Raw genomic sequence first — 17,400 nt, forward strand, 5'->3', positions numbered from 1 at the left:
CGCATCCACTGCGCAACCTACTCATGCAGCGTGCCCAACATGGCGGGATAGCGGGAGGTTTGAATCCAAAAATGGCGGCGCGGCAGGACCGCCAGCCGCTCTCCGCGTATATGAGTAGATGCACCGCGTAAAGTGGGAATTCCAGTTCTGGCGGGATACCGCGTAAATGTGGAAACGTGTAAACGAGATCCGCGTAAAGCTGGGTATTACTGTATACTGTAGCACCGTGGCTTTCACCTTTATTCTAGACATCTCCAGAGGCCACTGAATTTACAGGGACTGAGGGAGGCTTAAATACAATGAGTGACCTTACATAACATCAGGTCAATAATATGGGATCCACTAATCCACACACCATCTCCGTCGCAAACAAAAGAAGAGCTTATAAAAAAATGGGTGACATAACAACTGGTAACAGTTTCCTAAATACTCCCTGCTAAAATTGGGGGTGAATCTTTTTTGGTGTTTTTTATATCATTACTTGTATTTATCATTTTTACACACACACACACACAGAGTAAACCTTCAATAACACGGAATTTCATATTACTAGGCATGGATATGATCTCGAAATGTATTAGTATAACTCGGGAAATGCCGAGATATACAAAATTATCTGGGAGAATCTCGGCATAGCTGGCCACCTGCATCACCTACCAATGCTTCTGTGTCACCTACCATGCATCTATGTCTCCTATTATGATGCTTCATTCTTTGCCTGCAGTGCTGGCAAAGGTGGTTTTCCCATGAAAACAGAAGTCTCCACATTCCATTTCTTCATAACCATTAGCTAAGATTATACATGAATGTTCAAGGAAATATTTTTCTAGATCCATCCTACTTAGAAGACAAAATAAATTGAGGACAGTAAAAAGTAGTCTTCAAAGGCAATATTGTATGCTTTTTATTACTGTATTACAATTCATAACGTGTCCTTTCTATGTAAAATATACACTATACTTGTAACAAATTAATATTTTTTTCATCACACCATCTCCCATATGTTCATCATTTCTTGTAAGATGGCTCTGACTGTATCTCTCTCTTCTATTGTAACATTAATAGTTTTCATCATATTACAGGAGCAATGTAAAGACTCTAACAATATTTTTAATTCAGGTGTTTCTTCTTGGGGAAGATCCTCATCTTCTCTAAGTCTTTTGGTTGGTTTTTGTTCCTGGTTAGGCAAATCCTGGGATAAAGACTCTTTCATGTGCATCTGTGGAAACTCTGGTGTAGTAATGTCTTCAATTAGTTTTAAATCTTTTTGAAGCTGTATGTCCAGAATAGTAATATTCTGCTGCTGGAAAAGTGACATCCTTGACTGACCAGATGGTAATACATGAGGTTCCTGCTGCAAGTAGTTGGTCACCTGATCCTGTAATTCTTTTTCACAATATGTCAGGCACATTGGCAGAACCTGAAATATATTAATGCAAACAATCAGGAGAGTTTCAGCTGAATAAAACTACAGTATATGAGGCCCTAAAAAAAAAAGAAAAAAAAAAACATTGGCATAGAATGTTTCTTAAGTACTCTAAACAAGATGGAAATTTGAAGATTATCGTGGTATAATAAAATCCTCACAAGCAGATTTGCTATGACACCCTCACCTCCTCCCTGATCTTCCTACAGCCCCCCCACTCCCACAAAGAGTCGCCTCTCTCTGATTGTTTGTCAGCAAATACTGCCTCATTCGTGATACAATATTGTTTATTTGTTTTTCATTAATTAGTAAAGATACATTATTGTGCTTATTAATACCTGTACCCTTCATATACAATACAGTACAGTACTATGTATATACAGTACCTCAAAGGTAAAAAATAAAGCCATTTAAGACATCTTCAGGGTCATAAGACCCACTAACATGACCCAATAATCTCCCACCCAACCTACATCACAAATGTTAAGATGTGATTATAGTTATGTATTACAGTCAGCTGAGTGAAGTGTCTGCCTACTCTAGGCTAAAGATGACAGGATCTGCTGGTGAGTACAATATATATACAGTATAGTAGTACAGTAGAATACAATATTGTGTTTACAGTATGAACACTATTGTACTTGTACTGTGGTGTTTGCGTAAATAACTACAGCTCCTACGAGCTGCATCGTTTACTACTGGAAAATATCACACAGTCTTTGCTGTGACACACTTCCATATCATTTAGATTTTTTTTTTAATATATTTATTGAACCAAATTTTTAGATAAAGTATTCAAGATTATTTTGATAAAAAAAATGGTGTCTAAGGAAATTAGAACCGATTTTATTGAATCCGATATCAACACTTCTTACGTATTTTTAAAAATGAATGGTATTTTCATCATTATCTCATATAAAAATATTTTGTTTAAGGATATCTTATTGGAAATGTCTTGTAGAGAATTTATTCAGGGTCATTATGATAACAAATTCATCTCCCTGTCACAATTAGCCATGCATGATGAGGAAGGGGGGAGGGGGGGTTAGAGAACTGACTGTACGACCCTCACCCCCCCAAAAAGGTTCACTTCCGCCAACAACACACTCAGCCCACATTACTCACAATGTGCTACACACACCAACATTACCCACACAACCCCACCAACACCATCCACACAAACAAACAAACACACCCTCCAACACCACCCACACACCCCTAATCACCCTCCAACACCACCCTCACCCTACATCACCCATACACACATTCCAACAACCACCCACACACACTAATACCTATATATATATATATATATATATATATATATATATATATATATATATATAGTAAAGCCTCCGGTAACAATGGTTCGACCAACAATTTTTCATATTTAAAACCTTAGTTAATTTAGGACCCAATTCAATTTACGTCCTTATTTCATCCGTATTTACGACCAAAATATATTAAAAATAAAATATAAAATTACAATTTCATATAAATAATAACTAAATCCTGATATTATAAAAAAAAATATACTGTAAAAAAAATAAAGAGCGCCTTGTGAAAAGAAGCTGCCTTGCTAATGAGTGGTAAACAACAGTCGGAGCTTGGCGGGCCTTTTGTTTTCACGCATCTGTAACAGGAACAGGAGAAAAACTTTCTCGGGTTTCTTACAGCATTTTTGCATCCCTATTCAGCAAGAGCAAGTGATGTTAGTGTTGTTTCAAAAGCTAATAGAAAGTGTATGAGCTTAGCCAAGAAAATAGATATGTTAAAACTACTGTACCTGCATATGAAAAAAGTGAGAGGTCTGTGGATATTATATGGAGCAAGCAATGAGAAGTGGATCCACTAACAGAACAAAGCATTAAAATTTAAATAAATGCAAATGACCTCTACATAAAGATGTACTGTATAATGAGAAAAGAAAACAGTTGTGCAAGGTTCTTTCCACAGCTTTATTATTCGAAGGCATAAACCATCAACTTCAGCTACACCATCAAATTCAGCATCATAAGCAGCTTCAACATCAACTTCAGGTTCAGTAACAGTTTCAGCAAAGGCTTTATGGAAAGCTACAGCTTCAGCCAGTTGAACCTGATGACTTCGTCATCAAAGTAAAAACTCACGCAATGTTCATTGGCTGTCCTTGTGTTTTAGACTTTACCACCATTGGTGAGTAGAATTTTTGTTTTACATTCGTAAATATTATTTAAAACATATATGAACAGTAAATAAGTGTTGCTTTTATATTCATACGTAGAGAAATGACGATATGTTTTCACATGTAAGCACTAACTGTTCATGCTTTGGCGTTCCCATTTGTCTCGCTTTATTTCTTTACCATTAGTGGTTAGCTACTTTCAGTGTTCCATATATTAACATTAAATAACATTACTTAAAACATACATACAGGTATTAAATTTTTTTTTTTAAATTAAGTTCACTACAGCTACAACCAGGGTCTTATTTTCTTCAGTTTCTTATGTAGAACCATCGTCATTCACGAAAACAATGTCGTCTTGTCTCCTCGTGTGTGTTTTAATATTCTACGTATTATTAATGAATTGCATTGTTCATTTCACATATATAAACATTAATTCAATCAAATACATATTCAGTAATAAACAATAATGAATCTTTTGTACATATTCTTAAGATAAATGACTGTTTCCTTGAGTGTGTATGTATACATTGGCATTCCATTATCAGTCTCACTTTTTCTTTAATATCAGTGCAGGTAGTTCTGCTATAACGCGATAGTAGTGTTCTTGTAAAACATCGTGTTATAGAAATTCGTGTAATAGAAATAACAGGGCTTATGGAGAAAATAGGGTTAGGTGCAGATTACTCCAAATCGAAAAAAAATTTCGTAGTTAGCCTAACACAAAGGATAGCACAGTCTAAATAAATGTTACATTCATATCTAATAATGAAATCATACAGTAAATGTTACACTTTACCTTGAAAAAATATGAATATAACTTGATGGGGGATAAGGGTGATGTTGAGGCTGAGGAGTCATGAAACATCAAGCTTTTCTTCAAGTGTTATAGCCTTTCTTTTACGATCACCACCGGAAATGCGATCACCAGAGTGCTTCCCAGAGATATTCTTCTTTTCCATAGTCACAAAATTGGAGAAACAGTAATCAGAATTCACTGAGGACACTTAAAAACTTCACACGTGTTTCAAACAAAGTGTGGAGTAAACAGAGCGCTCGGGTCTAAAACGCTATGTATTTTGTTTTTCTCTTATTTAAAAGTTTACATTTTACATATACTGTACAGGTATACTGTATACATAAATATTACATAAATTATTTCTGCAATTCTTCACAAACAAAACACATAAATCAATTGAACATGTGATGTCGAACGTGAACTGTAAACACTGCATAACCCCGCACCAAGCCACAATGTACAGTACACTTTAAACGCTACTTATTTTGTTTTTCTCTCTTATTTAAAATTTTACAATTTACATATACTGTACAGGTATTTCTTCACAAACAAAACACATAAATCAATTGAACAAGTGATGTCGAACGTGAACTGTAAACATTGAGCCAAGCCACAACACTGTACAGTACACTTTAAACGCTACGTATTTAGTTTTTCTCTTTTCTTTAAATTTTTACAATTTACATATATATATATATATATATATATATATATATATATATATATATATATATATATATATATATATATATATATATATATATATATCATCTGATGGATCTTGATAAAATCACACGGGAAAATGGAAACAACGGAGTACCTTAGCTTTCGTCTTTATTCAAGACATCTTCAGAGGCAACTGGGTTACATGGACAGAGAGAGGCTTAAATATACAGGGTGACCTAAAAATATAAGGTCAGGTCATAATGATGACATCCACTAATCCGCACACCAACACACACGTAGAGGAGCTTAAGAGAAGGGTGGTGACGTGACTAGACAGGTCAGGTCAGAAAAAAGGGACCCACAAAATAACTATCATACATCAAGATCAAAGGTTTTCAAAGCATTTTTAACCTTGGGCCACTGACAAATAAATTTATGATGGTCAGTTCAAAACTGAAGATGTCTTGAATAAAGACGAAAGCTAAGGTACTCCGTTGTTTCCATTTTCCCGTGTGATTTTATCAAGATATATATATATATATATATATATATATATATATATATATATATATATATATATATATATATATATATATATATATATATATATATATATATAAATTGTAATTTACATATTATTCATATTATGCTAGAGCGCCCACAAAACATGAGAAACGTTTGAGTCCCCCAGTAGAGATGTCCGTTCTCTATCCACTCCAGGATGTCCGTTTTCTTTTTGTGTACTCGCTCAGGGACTCAAGTATTTCTGTATATGACACAGGATGATAAGGGAATTTGAATTTATTTGTTTATTTATTTATATATAATATACTGTAATATATTAAATATACTGCAAGTATTTTCTTTAATTTATATACGTGTTTCGCGAAAAAGGGAGGCTACATTTATGGTGATCGTTAAGGACCAAACTCCGAATCCATGACGTGACTTCTGTTCATTATTTATATCCTAAATTTACCACTGTCGGCAGTTTCAAGAATTAATGCAGTCATTTACTGAATATTCTTTGCAAAAAAATAAATTTTAAATGAATTATTTATAAGAGATAAGTATTATGATCAGTAAATATACAGATATGCATTACTGACCACCTCCGAACACAAGGATGGCTAAAAATAGCCACAGGCGGTCACAGTCAAGGTCACTTTCCCTTTCTTGTCACTGGCAAATGGGGGAGGGGGGGATGATAATAGCAGCTGTGTTTATTACGGTATGTTAGACTGGTTTATAATACATTTTTATTATTTTAATATACCGGTAATCTTCATTTTAATCCAGCTTACCAAACGTAAGTTTCAGTATAAAATAATTAGTGGTACTGTAGGACCTTGTGAGTGGTTTACTGTATACATAAATATTACATAAATTATTTCTGCAATTCTTCACAAACAAAACACATAAATCAATTGAATATGTGATGTCGAACGTGAACTGTAAACACTGTGTGTGATGTAGAGAGAGCGCGGGTGTAAAACGCTATGTAATTTGATTTTCTCTTTTATGTAAAATTTTACAATTTACTTATAATATATAGGTATACTGTATACATAAATATTACATACATTATTTCTGCAATTGTTCACAAACAAAACACATAACTCAATTGAACATGTGATGTCGAACGTGAACTGAAGCCACAACAACCGTTCGAGTGGAATCGCGTTAGAGCAAACGAGTTCGCGTTTTACAAATATCGTTCCTCAATTCATAAATCGCGTTCGAGCAAATTCGCGTTGTCAAAACACGCGTTATAGCAGAACTCACTGTGGTTATTTCTACTGTACACAGAGCCGGATTTACCAATAGGCTAAATTGGCCATTGGCCTAGGGCCCACTGGTATCTGGGGACCCACTGAAACTAATTTGTTGCGCAGAGTGCCAGCGTATAACCTTGTTTCAAATGTACACCGAGTATTTCATTATATAATATATTCACAACCATAAGGGCCCCTGTACAATAAGTATAGGGCCCGCAGTGGTCTTCAACTGGTGGGTCATAGGGTGGTTCTCAGGTGGGCTACGGACTAGGCCCTATAGTAAAACGAAGAAAATAATAAAAAAATATATACAGTGATACCCAGATTTACGCGGTCAATTGAACCCACGGGGTACCACGTAAAATGAAAACCGCGTAAATGGAATAACAGAACATATGGGATTAATTCCAACAGAGACTGGCCCTACCTCCAAACTCCACTTTTTCCGACAATACCTATGTTGTGGTAAAAATAACATCTTAATTTTATGATGGTATGCATACACAAATAATATTTAAGAGAAATACAGTCGCCAGGTTAATGTCCATTCAAATAATGCTCTCTCTCTCTCTCTCTCTCTCTCTCTCTCTCTCTCTCTCTCTCTCTCTCTCTCTCTCTCTCTCTCTCTCTCTCTCTCTCTCTCTCTCTCTCTCTCTCTCTCTCTCTCTCTCTCTCTCTCTCTCTCTCTCTCTCTCTCTCTCTCTCTCTCTCTCTCTCTCTCTCTCTCTCTCTCTCTCTCTCTCTCTCTCTCTCTCTCTCTCTCTCTCTCTCTCTCTCTCTCTCTCTCTCTCTCTCTCTCTCTCTCTCTCTCTCTCTCTCTCTCTCTCTCTCTCTCTCTCTCTCTCTCTCTCTCTCTCTCTCTCTCTCTCTCTCTCTCTCTCTCTCTCTCTCTCTCTCTCTCTCTCTCTCTCTCTCTCTCTCTCTCTCTCTCTCTCTCTCTCTCTCTCTCTCTCTCTCTCTCTCTCTCTCTCTCTCTCTCTCTCTCTCTCTCTCTCTCTCTCTCTCTCTCTCTCTCTCTCTCTCTCTCTCTCTCTCTCTCTCTCTCTCTCTCTCTCTCTCTCTCTCTCTCTCTCTCTCTCTCTCTCTCTCTCTCCTCTCTCTCTCTCTCTCTCTCTCTCTCTCTCTCTCTCTCTCTCTCTCTCTCTCTCTCTCTCTCTCTCTCTCTCTCTCTCTCTCTCTCTCTCTCTCTCTCTCTCTCTCTCTCTCTCTCTCTCTCTCTCTCTCTCTCTCTCTCTCTCTCTCTCTCTCTCTCTCTCTCTCTCTCTCTCTCTCTCTCTCTCTCTCTCTCTCTCTCTCTCTCTCTCTCTCTCTCTCTCTCTCTCTCTCTCTCTCTCTCTCTCTCTCTCTCTCTCTCTCTCTCTCTCTCTCTCTCTCTCTCTCTCTCTCTCTCTCTCTCTCTCTCTCTCTCTCTCTCTCTCTCTCTCTCTCTCTCTCTCTCTCTCTCTCTCTCTCTCTCTCTCTCTCTCTCTGAGAAATGTTTGGGTGAAAACACTAGATTTTAAGGTATAGTAATAAATAATACCTCAGACTAAAGTTAGGACAATATAATTGACATTTCTGGATTCCTTGCAGGTCAAGGAATATTTTGAATGTAAACTTCATATATTTTGCACAAAAGATAAAATATTTTCTTTGTGTAAACCAAATTATTACATCAGATCTAAAATTTGTATGTTTAATGCAAAATCCATGATGTTTGTATTCAAAATGATCATCATATTGTAAGAATTCCAGCAATGTAAATTATATTCTGGCCGGGTAATTTGTATGAATTTTATGAGCTAAAACAAATATCTTCACTAAATAAAAAAAATATACTTCACCCAGACACTATCTGTCATTCAAAATACCCCACCTCCGGCTCCCCCCTCCTCTTCCCACGATCGCTGGGTCCCTCCCTCCCTCCCTACCCCCCACCTTCCCTCCCTACCAGAGAAATGTTTGGGAGAAAACAGTATATTTACATTTTTAGTATTAAATAATACCTCAGCCTAACGTTAGGATAATATAATTGACATTTCTGGATTCCTTGCAGGTCAGGGAATACTGTATTTTGAATGTAAACTTCATTTATTTTGCACAAAGAAAAAATATTTGCTTTGTGTAAACCAAATTATTACATTAGATCTAAAATTTGTATGTCTAATGCAAAATCCATGATGTTTATATTCAAAATGATCATCATATTGTAAGAATTCCAGCAATGTAAATTATATTCTGGCCGGGTAATTTGTATAAAATTTATGAGCTAAATAAAAAATTACAGTGAACCCTCACTTTACGCGGTCAATTGAACCCACGGCGGCCCGCGTAAAGCAAGAAACGCGTAAAGTGAACAACATAACATATGGGATTAATTGAAATAGAGACCGGGCCAACCCCCAAACTCTACTTTTTCAGACACAATACCTACGTTGTAGTAAAAATAACTTCTTAATTTTATGATGGTATGCACACACAATTAATAATTAAGAGAAATATCAATAATATTAGGGTTTTTTAACACTTACATTAGTAGAAAAGATATGCTATGCACACGGGGATGGGGGGTTGGTTCTGAGGCAGAGGCAGATTATTGGCCCTCACCTGTATCAATTGTATCACTATCCACCACAGAGGCTTGCAGGGCCTCTTTGTCAAACCCCTCAAAGTCCATATAAGTCCATATCCTCACTATCACTGACTTGGGCCGGCTGTGGTGGGTGGCGGGTGAAGAACTCGGTAATGTTTTGATGACTGGGCGACCTTGTGCGCACCCTGCTCACGCCGCTCTCCGCGTAAAAGGGTACACACACCGCGGAAAGTGAGCATTCCGTGTTCGGCAGGGTACCGCGTAAACGTGGAAACGCGTAAAGCGAGGGTTGACTGTATACTTCACCCGCGTATATGAGTAGATGCACCGCGTAAAATGAAATTCCGGTTCTGGCGAGGTACAGCGTAAATGGTAGAATCGCGTAAAGCGAAACCGCGTAAGTAAATCGGGGTATTACTGTATATACATTTTTTAAATGTCCGTGTCCCACCATCGATGGATCTATCTATCTATACATACATATATACTGGAGAGAGAGAGAGAGAGAGAATAAAGTTCAAGAAACCTTCAGCGTCTTGACGTGTGAAGGACAGGATCGTTTCATGTTCAGTACGTGTCAGGGTGACCGTTGGTTTGCTGACAGCTCGCTCAGCCAGTCATGCAGTCATTGAAACATGCAAACATTTCTATAAATTTGGGGGCCCACAAGTAGGTAAATCCGGCCCTGACTGTACATTAAATAACATTAATTAAAACATTCAATTTTTTTACATTAATTTTACTACAACAACAACCAGGGTCTTATTTTCTTAAGTTTCAGGTGGATAACTGACATTATGGGTGTAAACACTGACAACAATGCCGTCTCTTATCCTCTTGTGTGTTTTAATATTCTCCGTATTATTAATGAATTGTATTGTTCATTTCCCATATATAAAGATTAATTCAATCAAATACATATTCAGTAATAAACAATAATGAATCTATTGTACATTTCTTAAAAAGATAAATGGCGTGGTATCCTTAAATGCTCACGTATATGTTGGCGTTCCCAATCCATCTCTTCTTTTTTTTTTCTTTGCCATTAGTGGTTAGCTACTTCTATTGTTCCATTTATTAACATTAAATATCGTTACTTAAAACATTTATATTCCTTTTTTTACATTAATTTTACTACAGCTATAACCAGGGTCTTATTTTCTCCATTTTCTCGTGTAGAACTATCATCCCGGACTCCTGGTTGTAAACACAAACGAAAACAATGGCGTCCCATCTACTCTTGTGTGACCATATTATTATTATTAGTTTATACAGGTATTGTATAAGGTGCATTAAGAAACATTATTTAAAGAATATAGTTTGCAATTTTCATTAATTGTATTGTTTTGTTTTGGGGAAAAGAGGGTAAAAAGCCACACAAAAGATATGAAAAGCTCACACTTGGGAACTCATCTCATTATTATTGCTTTATTTTAATGGTAATTAATGATTCGCAATAAGACGATTCACCTTACACTGCAATATTGGAGGCCATATTAACGTCGTTATTCGAGGCTTTACTGTACAGTGGCCCCTCCATTAACGAGCGGTTCAATTTACGAGATTTCGGTTAACGAATTAGCTCACATCAGAATTTTCAGTTCTATTAACGAGTACAACTTCTATTAACAACAGCCTTTCGAGAAACATGCCTTGGTGTGCTCATCAGCTGATCGGCTCGTTCGCCAAAACAGTACAGTAATCGGTTCTATGTTTACATTTGTTTCCAGTGGAGTAAATATCAAGAAAGTTGTGCTCTTGAATATTTTTGCATTTTTTATATTAAAATTATTGGTCATTCTGAAATTTAGTTAACATATTGATAATATATACAGTACAGGAAAAATTTTTTGTACTCCCATCAGCTGATCGAATCATCCACCAACGCTTCTCAGTTTAACTTTGTTTACAGTTGAGTGAACAACGAGTTTATTGGTCTCTTGAATATTTTGGCATTTTACTTTAAAATTATTGGTTATTCTGAAATTTAGTTAACATATTGATAATATACAGCTGCTTGCTATGTAAACAAAGCTGCTGGGAATACAACATACACACCCTAAAGTAAGTTAAAATACAGTATTCTATTGTTTTTTATTTATTATTGTCCAGTATACTGTACAATACAGTACTGTACAATACAGACACTCCCCAGGTTACAGAAATTCAAGGATACAAAATGCCTCCCGTAAGTCCCATTATAAAACTTTTTGGGTTATGCAAGAGTTTGTTATTATGGATGGTAACTAGTACGGCATAACATCACTATTTGCAGAGGATTATGCGTAAAGCAGCTGAGTGCATCCCCTTGTGAGATGCCATCTGTGATTCAGTACAGGGTACAGTACATATTTACCTTATGGAAGTGTAATTTTTGGTTTACAGAAAATTTGGCTTACAGACAGGGTCCAGGAATGGAACCTTTCTGTAAACCAGGGAGTGTCTATGTAAACAACTATTTTCAATACAAGCATATGATATATTAAGATATGATACTGTATTTAAATACAAATTTATACACTACTGATAATTGGAATGATTTGTTCATCTTAGACTTTCGTGGTAGTGATCAAGATAGATGTGCATAAGTCCTGTTCGATCCTGTCAAATGAATTTTCTTTATTATAAAGAGAAGAAAGAGTTTAATATGAGATATTGGTACCTAAAACAATATTATTAATGTAAAAAAAAACTATTATTTACAGAAATGTGGTGAGCAAATTAGTTAACAAATACTTACTTCTTCATGGATTGTGTGCTGGCCAAAGGCAACAAATGCATCAAGGGCACATTGTTGAACTAGAGGGTTTGAACTTTTCAACACTTGTGATATCACATCTGAAAACACAACACTCAGTGGAAGTCATTTCTGTTAAGGATCCATTCATTAAAGGGACACCGAATTCATCCTGTACACGACTAAAGTTTGTGCAAATCTAAATTACTATAGCACCATACAAAATGCACGTATGTAAAATTTTTTAGTATACAGTACTATAATTTTAAAGCTAAATGTTTGTAGATCATTCTTCTAATAAAAAAGGTTTAAATGGAACACATACCCTATACAATGATAAAGAATGAGAACACTGCAATATGATAGTATATCCAGTGGGTACAAACACCAACTATTATTAATGAATACAGTAGTACAATACAGTACTTTGATACACCAGACTAATTGGGACAGAACCCAGTCCAGAAAATGTGGAAGTCTGAAGAAAAAAAATCGTGAATTGATGGGGCAGGGCTGTTTCAAGAAAATCAGTTGTTGTTATAATGTTATTACTGCATTGCAAGCAGCAACTAAGGTCTTTAAGCACAAAACAAGGTTAGTAAAACATAATTACATCAACAATAAAAAAATATGAGAGAACTCTCTGGGTTGAAAATTAGACTAAGTCTGGTTGTGGGACAACTGTTTTTACTTATACTGTATGATCGTAATGTACTGTAAGGTGTTATATGTAAGTAACCACAGAATTTACCTTCTGTATAAAGAGAAAACTTTATACTGTACAGTACTATAAAGATAAAAAATAAGAGTCTAGGGGTATATTATGTGTAGGAGATAAGAGTGATCCAGGAGCAGCAGGCGGGGGAGGGAGGGGGTAGCGTGGGTGGATGGCTCCCTCCCCCAGGATCCCTTTAACACCTCTTTATGCAATTTCACCATAATTTTCATATTAATTAATATCACTGTAGTGTATTAGCACTTAACAAATAATATTGCAGTGAACACCTATTATGAGTCTGCATATTCCCTGAATTATTCATTAATCAGTTGTCTAAGTGTACAACTAGCCAATTGAACCACCATATACAGTATCACTCAAAGATAAAAAATAACGGTTAGAAGGGTATCTTCATATCAAATACTATACAATATGTTATAGTAACTCTGTTGTAAATTTATTTGTTGAAAGTTCTCACTCCAGGAATGCATCTTGAGTCAATACCTTCAGATACAGCTTACAGTACAGTATCCTTTTATATTCAAGTTAAATTACAAATTGTATACTGTATTATATTTTTTCTATTATTGAAGATGTTATGTTAATCATGATGCATCACACACCATAAGAGGCTGATCATACACGAATACAGTATAATACTTAATCCATAAATAAACACGGCAAATGTGGCAATGCCTTGTCCACCCCCTCAGCCTGTTTAGATATTCAGTAGGCCTTTTTAGGCCTACAGCAAATCTGATTAAACCAATGTACAGTATTTAGTGAGCAAGTGTTGTTCTTTTCATATTCTCTGGTCCCACCACGCAAAACCTTTTCTAACTGACTACGTTTTGCCAAATTTTCCTGTGTTAGCCTGACTCAATCTGTGTTTGAGCAAATCTTAGCCATATTAAGCGATACCTGATAAAAATAAGAAAAATGTGTCAACTTGATAAAAATAGAAAGAAAAAAAGATGGGAAATTAGAATCCTCCAGTTGATCAAATAAAACAATCCCTGCCTGTTGTCTTCATATGATATTCTTGCATGTGTACACTCAAAATCATTCAATATTACCAACAACTTGCATTCATAACTTAAAAGATGAGGATACATTTTTCATAGCTGGTTCTTTTGTCACTTAACAAGAGAAACTAAAATACAGTATATATATTTTTTTCATATAAAAATGGATAACAATATGGATGTAAAGTAATGAAAATACAAGACAAGGTTATAATTCTTACCTGAGATAAGGCTGAGGATACTGCTGTGCTCAAGGGACTGAGTGAAGTGACAGTGTCCAAGAGCTTCAACTAAGTCACAGAGAGCAACGCCCACAATAGGCGACCCCTTAGTACAACATTCTTTGCACACGGAGAGTATCTGAAAATCAAAGGCATATCCCAATGTTAAAGCAATGAATGTCATACAGAATGAGAATCTTTGCACTTCATTTGATCTTCCCTACATCACAAGGATGCATCATGTACACTTTGGATACACTGATCAATATGCATTACACCTGCAAGCACACCAGGTCCTCGTTATTCACAAAGGATAGGGACCAGAAATCGTCGCGGATAGCACAATGCCCCTTTAACCGCTAAAAGGGGTCATTAAACCATTATATAAATGGAGATATGTTCCTACACTCGTTAATTTACCTAAACACAGCATACAGTATTTGGAGTAGATTTGGGTAGATTATTGTAGATGCTACTCCCTCGCAAATATGCGCTGAATACGGACTTTCAAAGCAGTCGGTGTTTGATATACGAAAATCGAAAGACAAGTTGAACAAATAAGCCTTGAAATTTAATGTGGATCAGGAAAAATCGGGCATTAAGAGATTGACGACTTGGAAGAGCAACACATAAATGGTACGTACAGCAATGTGCAAATGGAATAGCAGCCAGAGGTGTGGAAATCCAGGCAGCTGCTGAAAGGTTAGCAAAACATATGAATGTAAAGGATTTTCTGCTAGTGCTGGTTGGCTATTTAGATGTTGAAAGTGCCACAATATTATGGATAAGAAAATATGTGGCGAGAGGCTCCATGCTAATGTTGATGCTGTGGAGCCATTTAGGAAAAAGTTGAAGGACTAAATGGAAGCCAAAAACCTTAGATTATGCCAACTGTACAAAGCAGATGAAACAACTCTTCTGGAGAGCTTTACCAGAAAATATGTAAGCCTCCAGAAGCAAAAAAAGTGTTCCTGGTAGGAAACTTCCAAAGAATGAGTGTCTGCATTGCTGTGTGCAAATGCTGATGGGAGCCATATGCTTACATCTTTGGTTGTAGGAAAGAGCAAGAATCCTCATGCAATCAAGGACATTATGCACAGGCTTCTTGTCCACTACTATAATTCCAAGAATGCATGGTTTACAGGAGCCCTAACCTCAGACTGGTTTTTCAAACATGCTGTGGTGAAGATCTGGCATAAGCAGGTGGAAGATCTGAAAATCCCTGCTGATGAAACGAAGGCTGTCATCCTCTTAATTAATGCTCCCACACATCTCAACTTTGAAATACTGTGTAGCAGGGATGGAAGGATCAGGTGCCAGGCACTGCCACCCAACACCACCTCTGTCATACAGCCAATGGATCAAGGTGTTATTTATGCTGCAAAAAGGCTGTACAAATGCAAAGTTTTGGATGAGGTGATGGTGGTGGAAGAGACAAGCGAGGATCAGGGAGAGGACACAAGAAGGCAGACAACCCTCAGAAACTTAGCTATACAACTTTGTGTCCAAGCTCTCTAATATTGCTGCTTCTGCCAAAGAAGTCAAGGCAACAACCTTCATCAATGCTTGGAAGAAGCTCCTTTATGACATTGATTTTGAGGGCTTCATATCAGAAGACTGCCAAGGAACCCTTCTCCGAGCAGGAGAGACGGATGCTACAGTTGAGGATGTGGAGGCTTGGCTGGAGGCTGATCCTGGATACCACACTTGATAGAGGAGGAGATTGTGGACCATGTACATGAGGGCTGCAGACGATTTTGATGATGATGATGATGATGAGGAGGAGGAGGAGGAGGAAGATGTACCACCAAAAATAATGCTGGCAGAAGCTAGGGACTGCCTGGACACCCTCATAAAATTTACTTATCAGATTAAAAATGAAAAAAAAAAAATGGGGCCTATTACAATCACTTAAGGCACTTGAAGGAACTTGTCATACAGGACCAAAGAAGCAAGGTCACTCAAACAAAGATTGACACTTTTTTTGAACCAAGACCCTCCAGCAGTGCCTCCTTGCCCTCACCATCAGAGGAGGATCCTCTTCATATCCTCATTTCTGAGTCAGACTCAGAGTGACAACAAGCCTCTTGTGTCAGAGGCATGTCCAGCTTTGTGAACATTACAGTACAGTGGTCCCTCAGTTAACGAACGCCTCGGTTAACGAAATTTCAGTTAACGAATTACCTTCCATAAGAATCTTCATTTCGGTTAACGAAAAAAAATTCGGTTAACGAAATTCTTACGAAAATGTTTCAACATGTTTTGGCTTGCTCACCAGCTGGAAGATTAGTCCGCCAATACGGAAATCGGTTCTAGGGCTTATATTCGTTAAAATTGGAGTAAATATCAAGAAGGTTGTACTATTCAATAATTTTCCAAGTTTTATATTAATTTTTTTTAGTAATTTTAACACTTATTTAACATAATTGTAGTACAGGGAACTAGTTTTTGGTGCGCCCATCAGCCACTTCACTCACCCACCAAGGAGTCAGTTTGTGTCTGTTCAGTGGAGGAAACATCTTGCTTGTGGGTCTCTTGAACACAGTATTTTTACGTTTTTACAGTACAATTATTGGTCATTCTGAAATTTATTTAACATATTGACAATATATAATGCAGTGCAGTGTTGATTTAAAGAAAATAATCTTGAATTACACCTGTGAAATTAAAATTTTATTGGTGAAATGACGGTATCAAGCACCTCGAAGTAAGTGTACTTTACTGCATTTTTTTTTTTTTACTTTGTATGTACTTTTCGGTGAGCTGGAACCAATTACCCAAAATCCCATTGAAACAATGGCTTCGGTTAACAAAATTTTCGGTTAACTGAGGGACCACTGTACTTTCTTTTTATTAATTTTAATTAAAAAACATGTATATCTTTTATAAAAATTGGATACATTGGTGTTGTACTTTTTTTTCCTTCTTTTTTTTTAAATAGGGGTCTTTTTGACAAATTTGCTCTAAGGTGGAAAACAATTATCCCGGACACCCCTTCCCCCTAATTAGTCCGCACGTGGTCACAGGCTGAGAGATTTAATGTTTGTTTGGGTAGGGCAATGCCAACACTGTAGTTGAAGCCGGCGGCGATAACAATACCCTTCACAGCCAATCACAAATGAAGGAAAGAGTCTGGAAGGCTAAAATTGCTTCCTTCATTATCTTTCAGCGTTCTTTGCCAATAAATAGTGTATTTTTTACTGTTTGTTTGCTTGTAAACAACGTCCTTCAAGGTTACTAAATCAAATACAACCCTTCACAGTCGAGTCACAAAGGAAGGAACCTAACTTAACC

General features: G+C 36.6%; 1 protein-coding gene across 5 annotated transcripts in view; it reads right to left on the reverse strand.

Annotated features, from left to right (window-relative positions):
* Positions 1 to 880: 880 nt before the first annotated feature.
* The window catches only part of LOC121866933 (uncharacterized protein C1orf112-like), a 72,345-nt gene continuing 55,825 nt past the window's right edge, over positions 881 to 17,400 (reverse strand). For all 5 annotated transcript variants that reach the window (XM_042366695.1, XM_042366712.1, XM_042366704.1 and 2 more), the window contains 3 exons: positions 14,107 to 14,245; positions 12,146 to 12,243; positions 881 to 1,420 (listed from right to left, as the gene is read on the reverse strand). In XM_042366695.1, the coding sequence (XP_042222629.1) occupies positions 986 to 1,420; positions 12,146 to 12,243; positions 14,107 to 14,245 (672 nt within the window). In that variant the 3' untranslated portion in view covers positions 881 to 985. The remainder of the gene's footprint in view (positions 1,421 to 12,145; positions 12,244 to 14,106; positions 14,246 to 17,400) is intronic.

The sequence above is a fragment of the Homarus americanus genome, unplaced genomic scaffold (genome assembly GCF_018991925.1).
Source record: "Homarus americanus isolate GMGI-L3 unplaced genomic scaffold, GMGI_Hamer_2.0 scaffold32583, whole genome shotgun sequence".
Taxonomy (NCBI): domain Eukaryota; kingdom Metazoa; phylum Arthropoda; class Malacostraca; order Decapoda; family Nephropidae; genus Homarus; species Homarus americanus.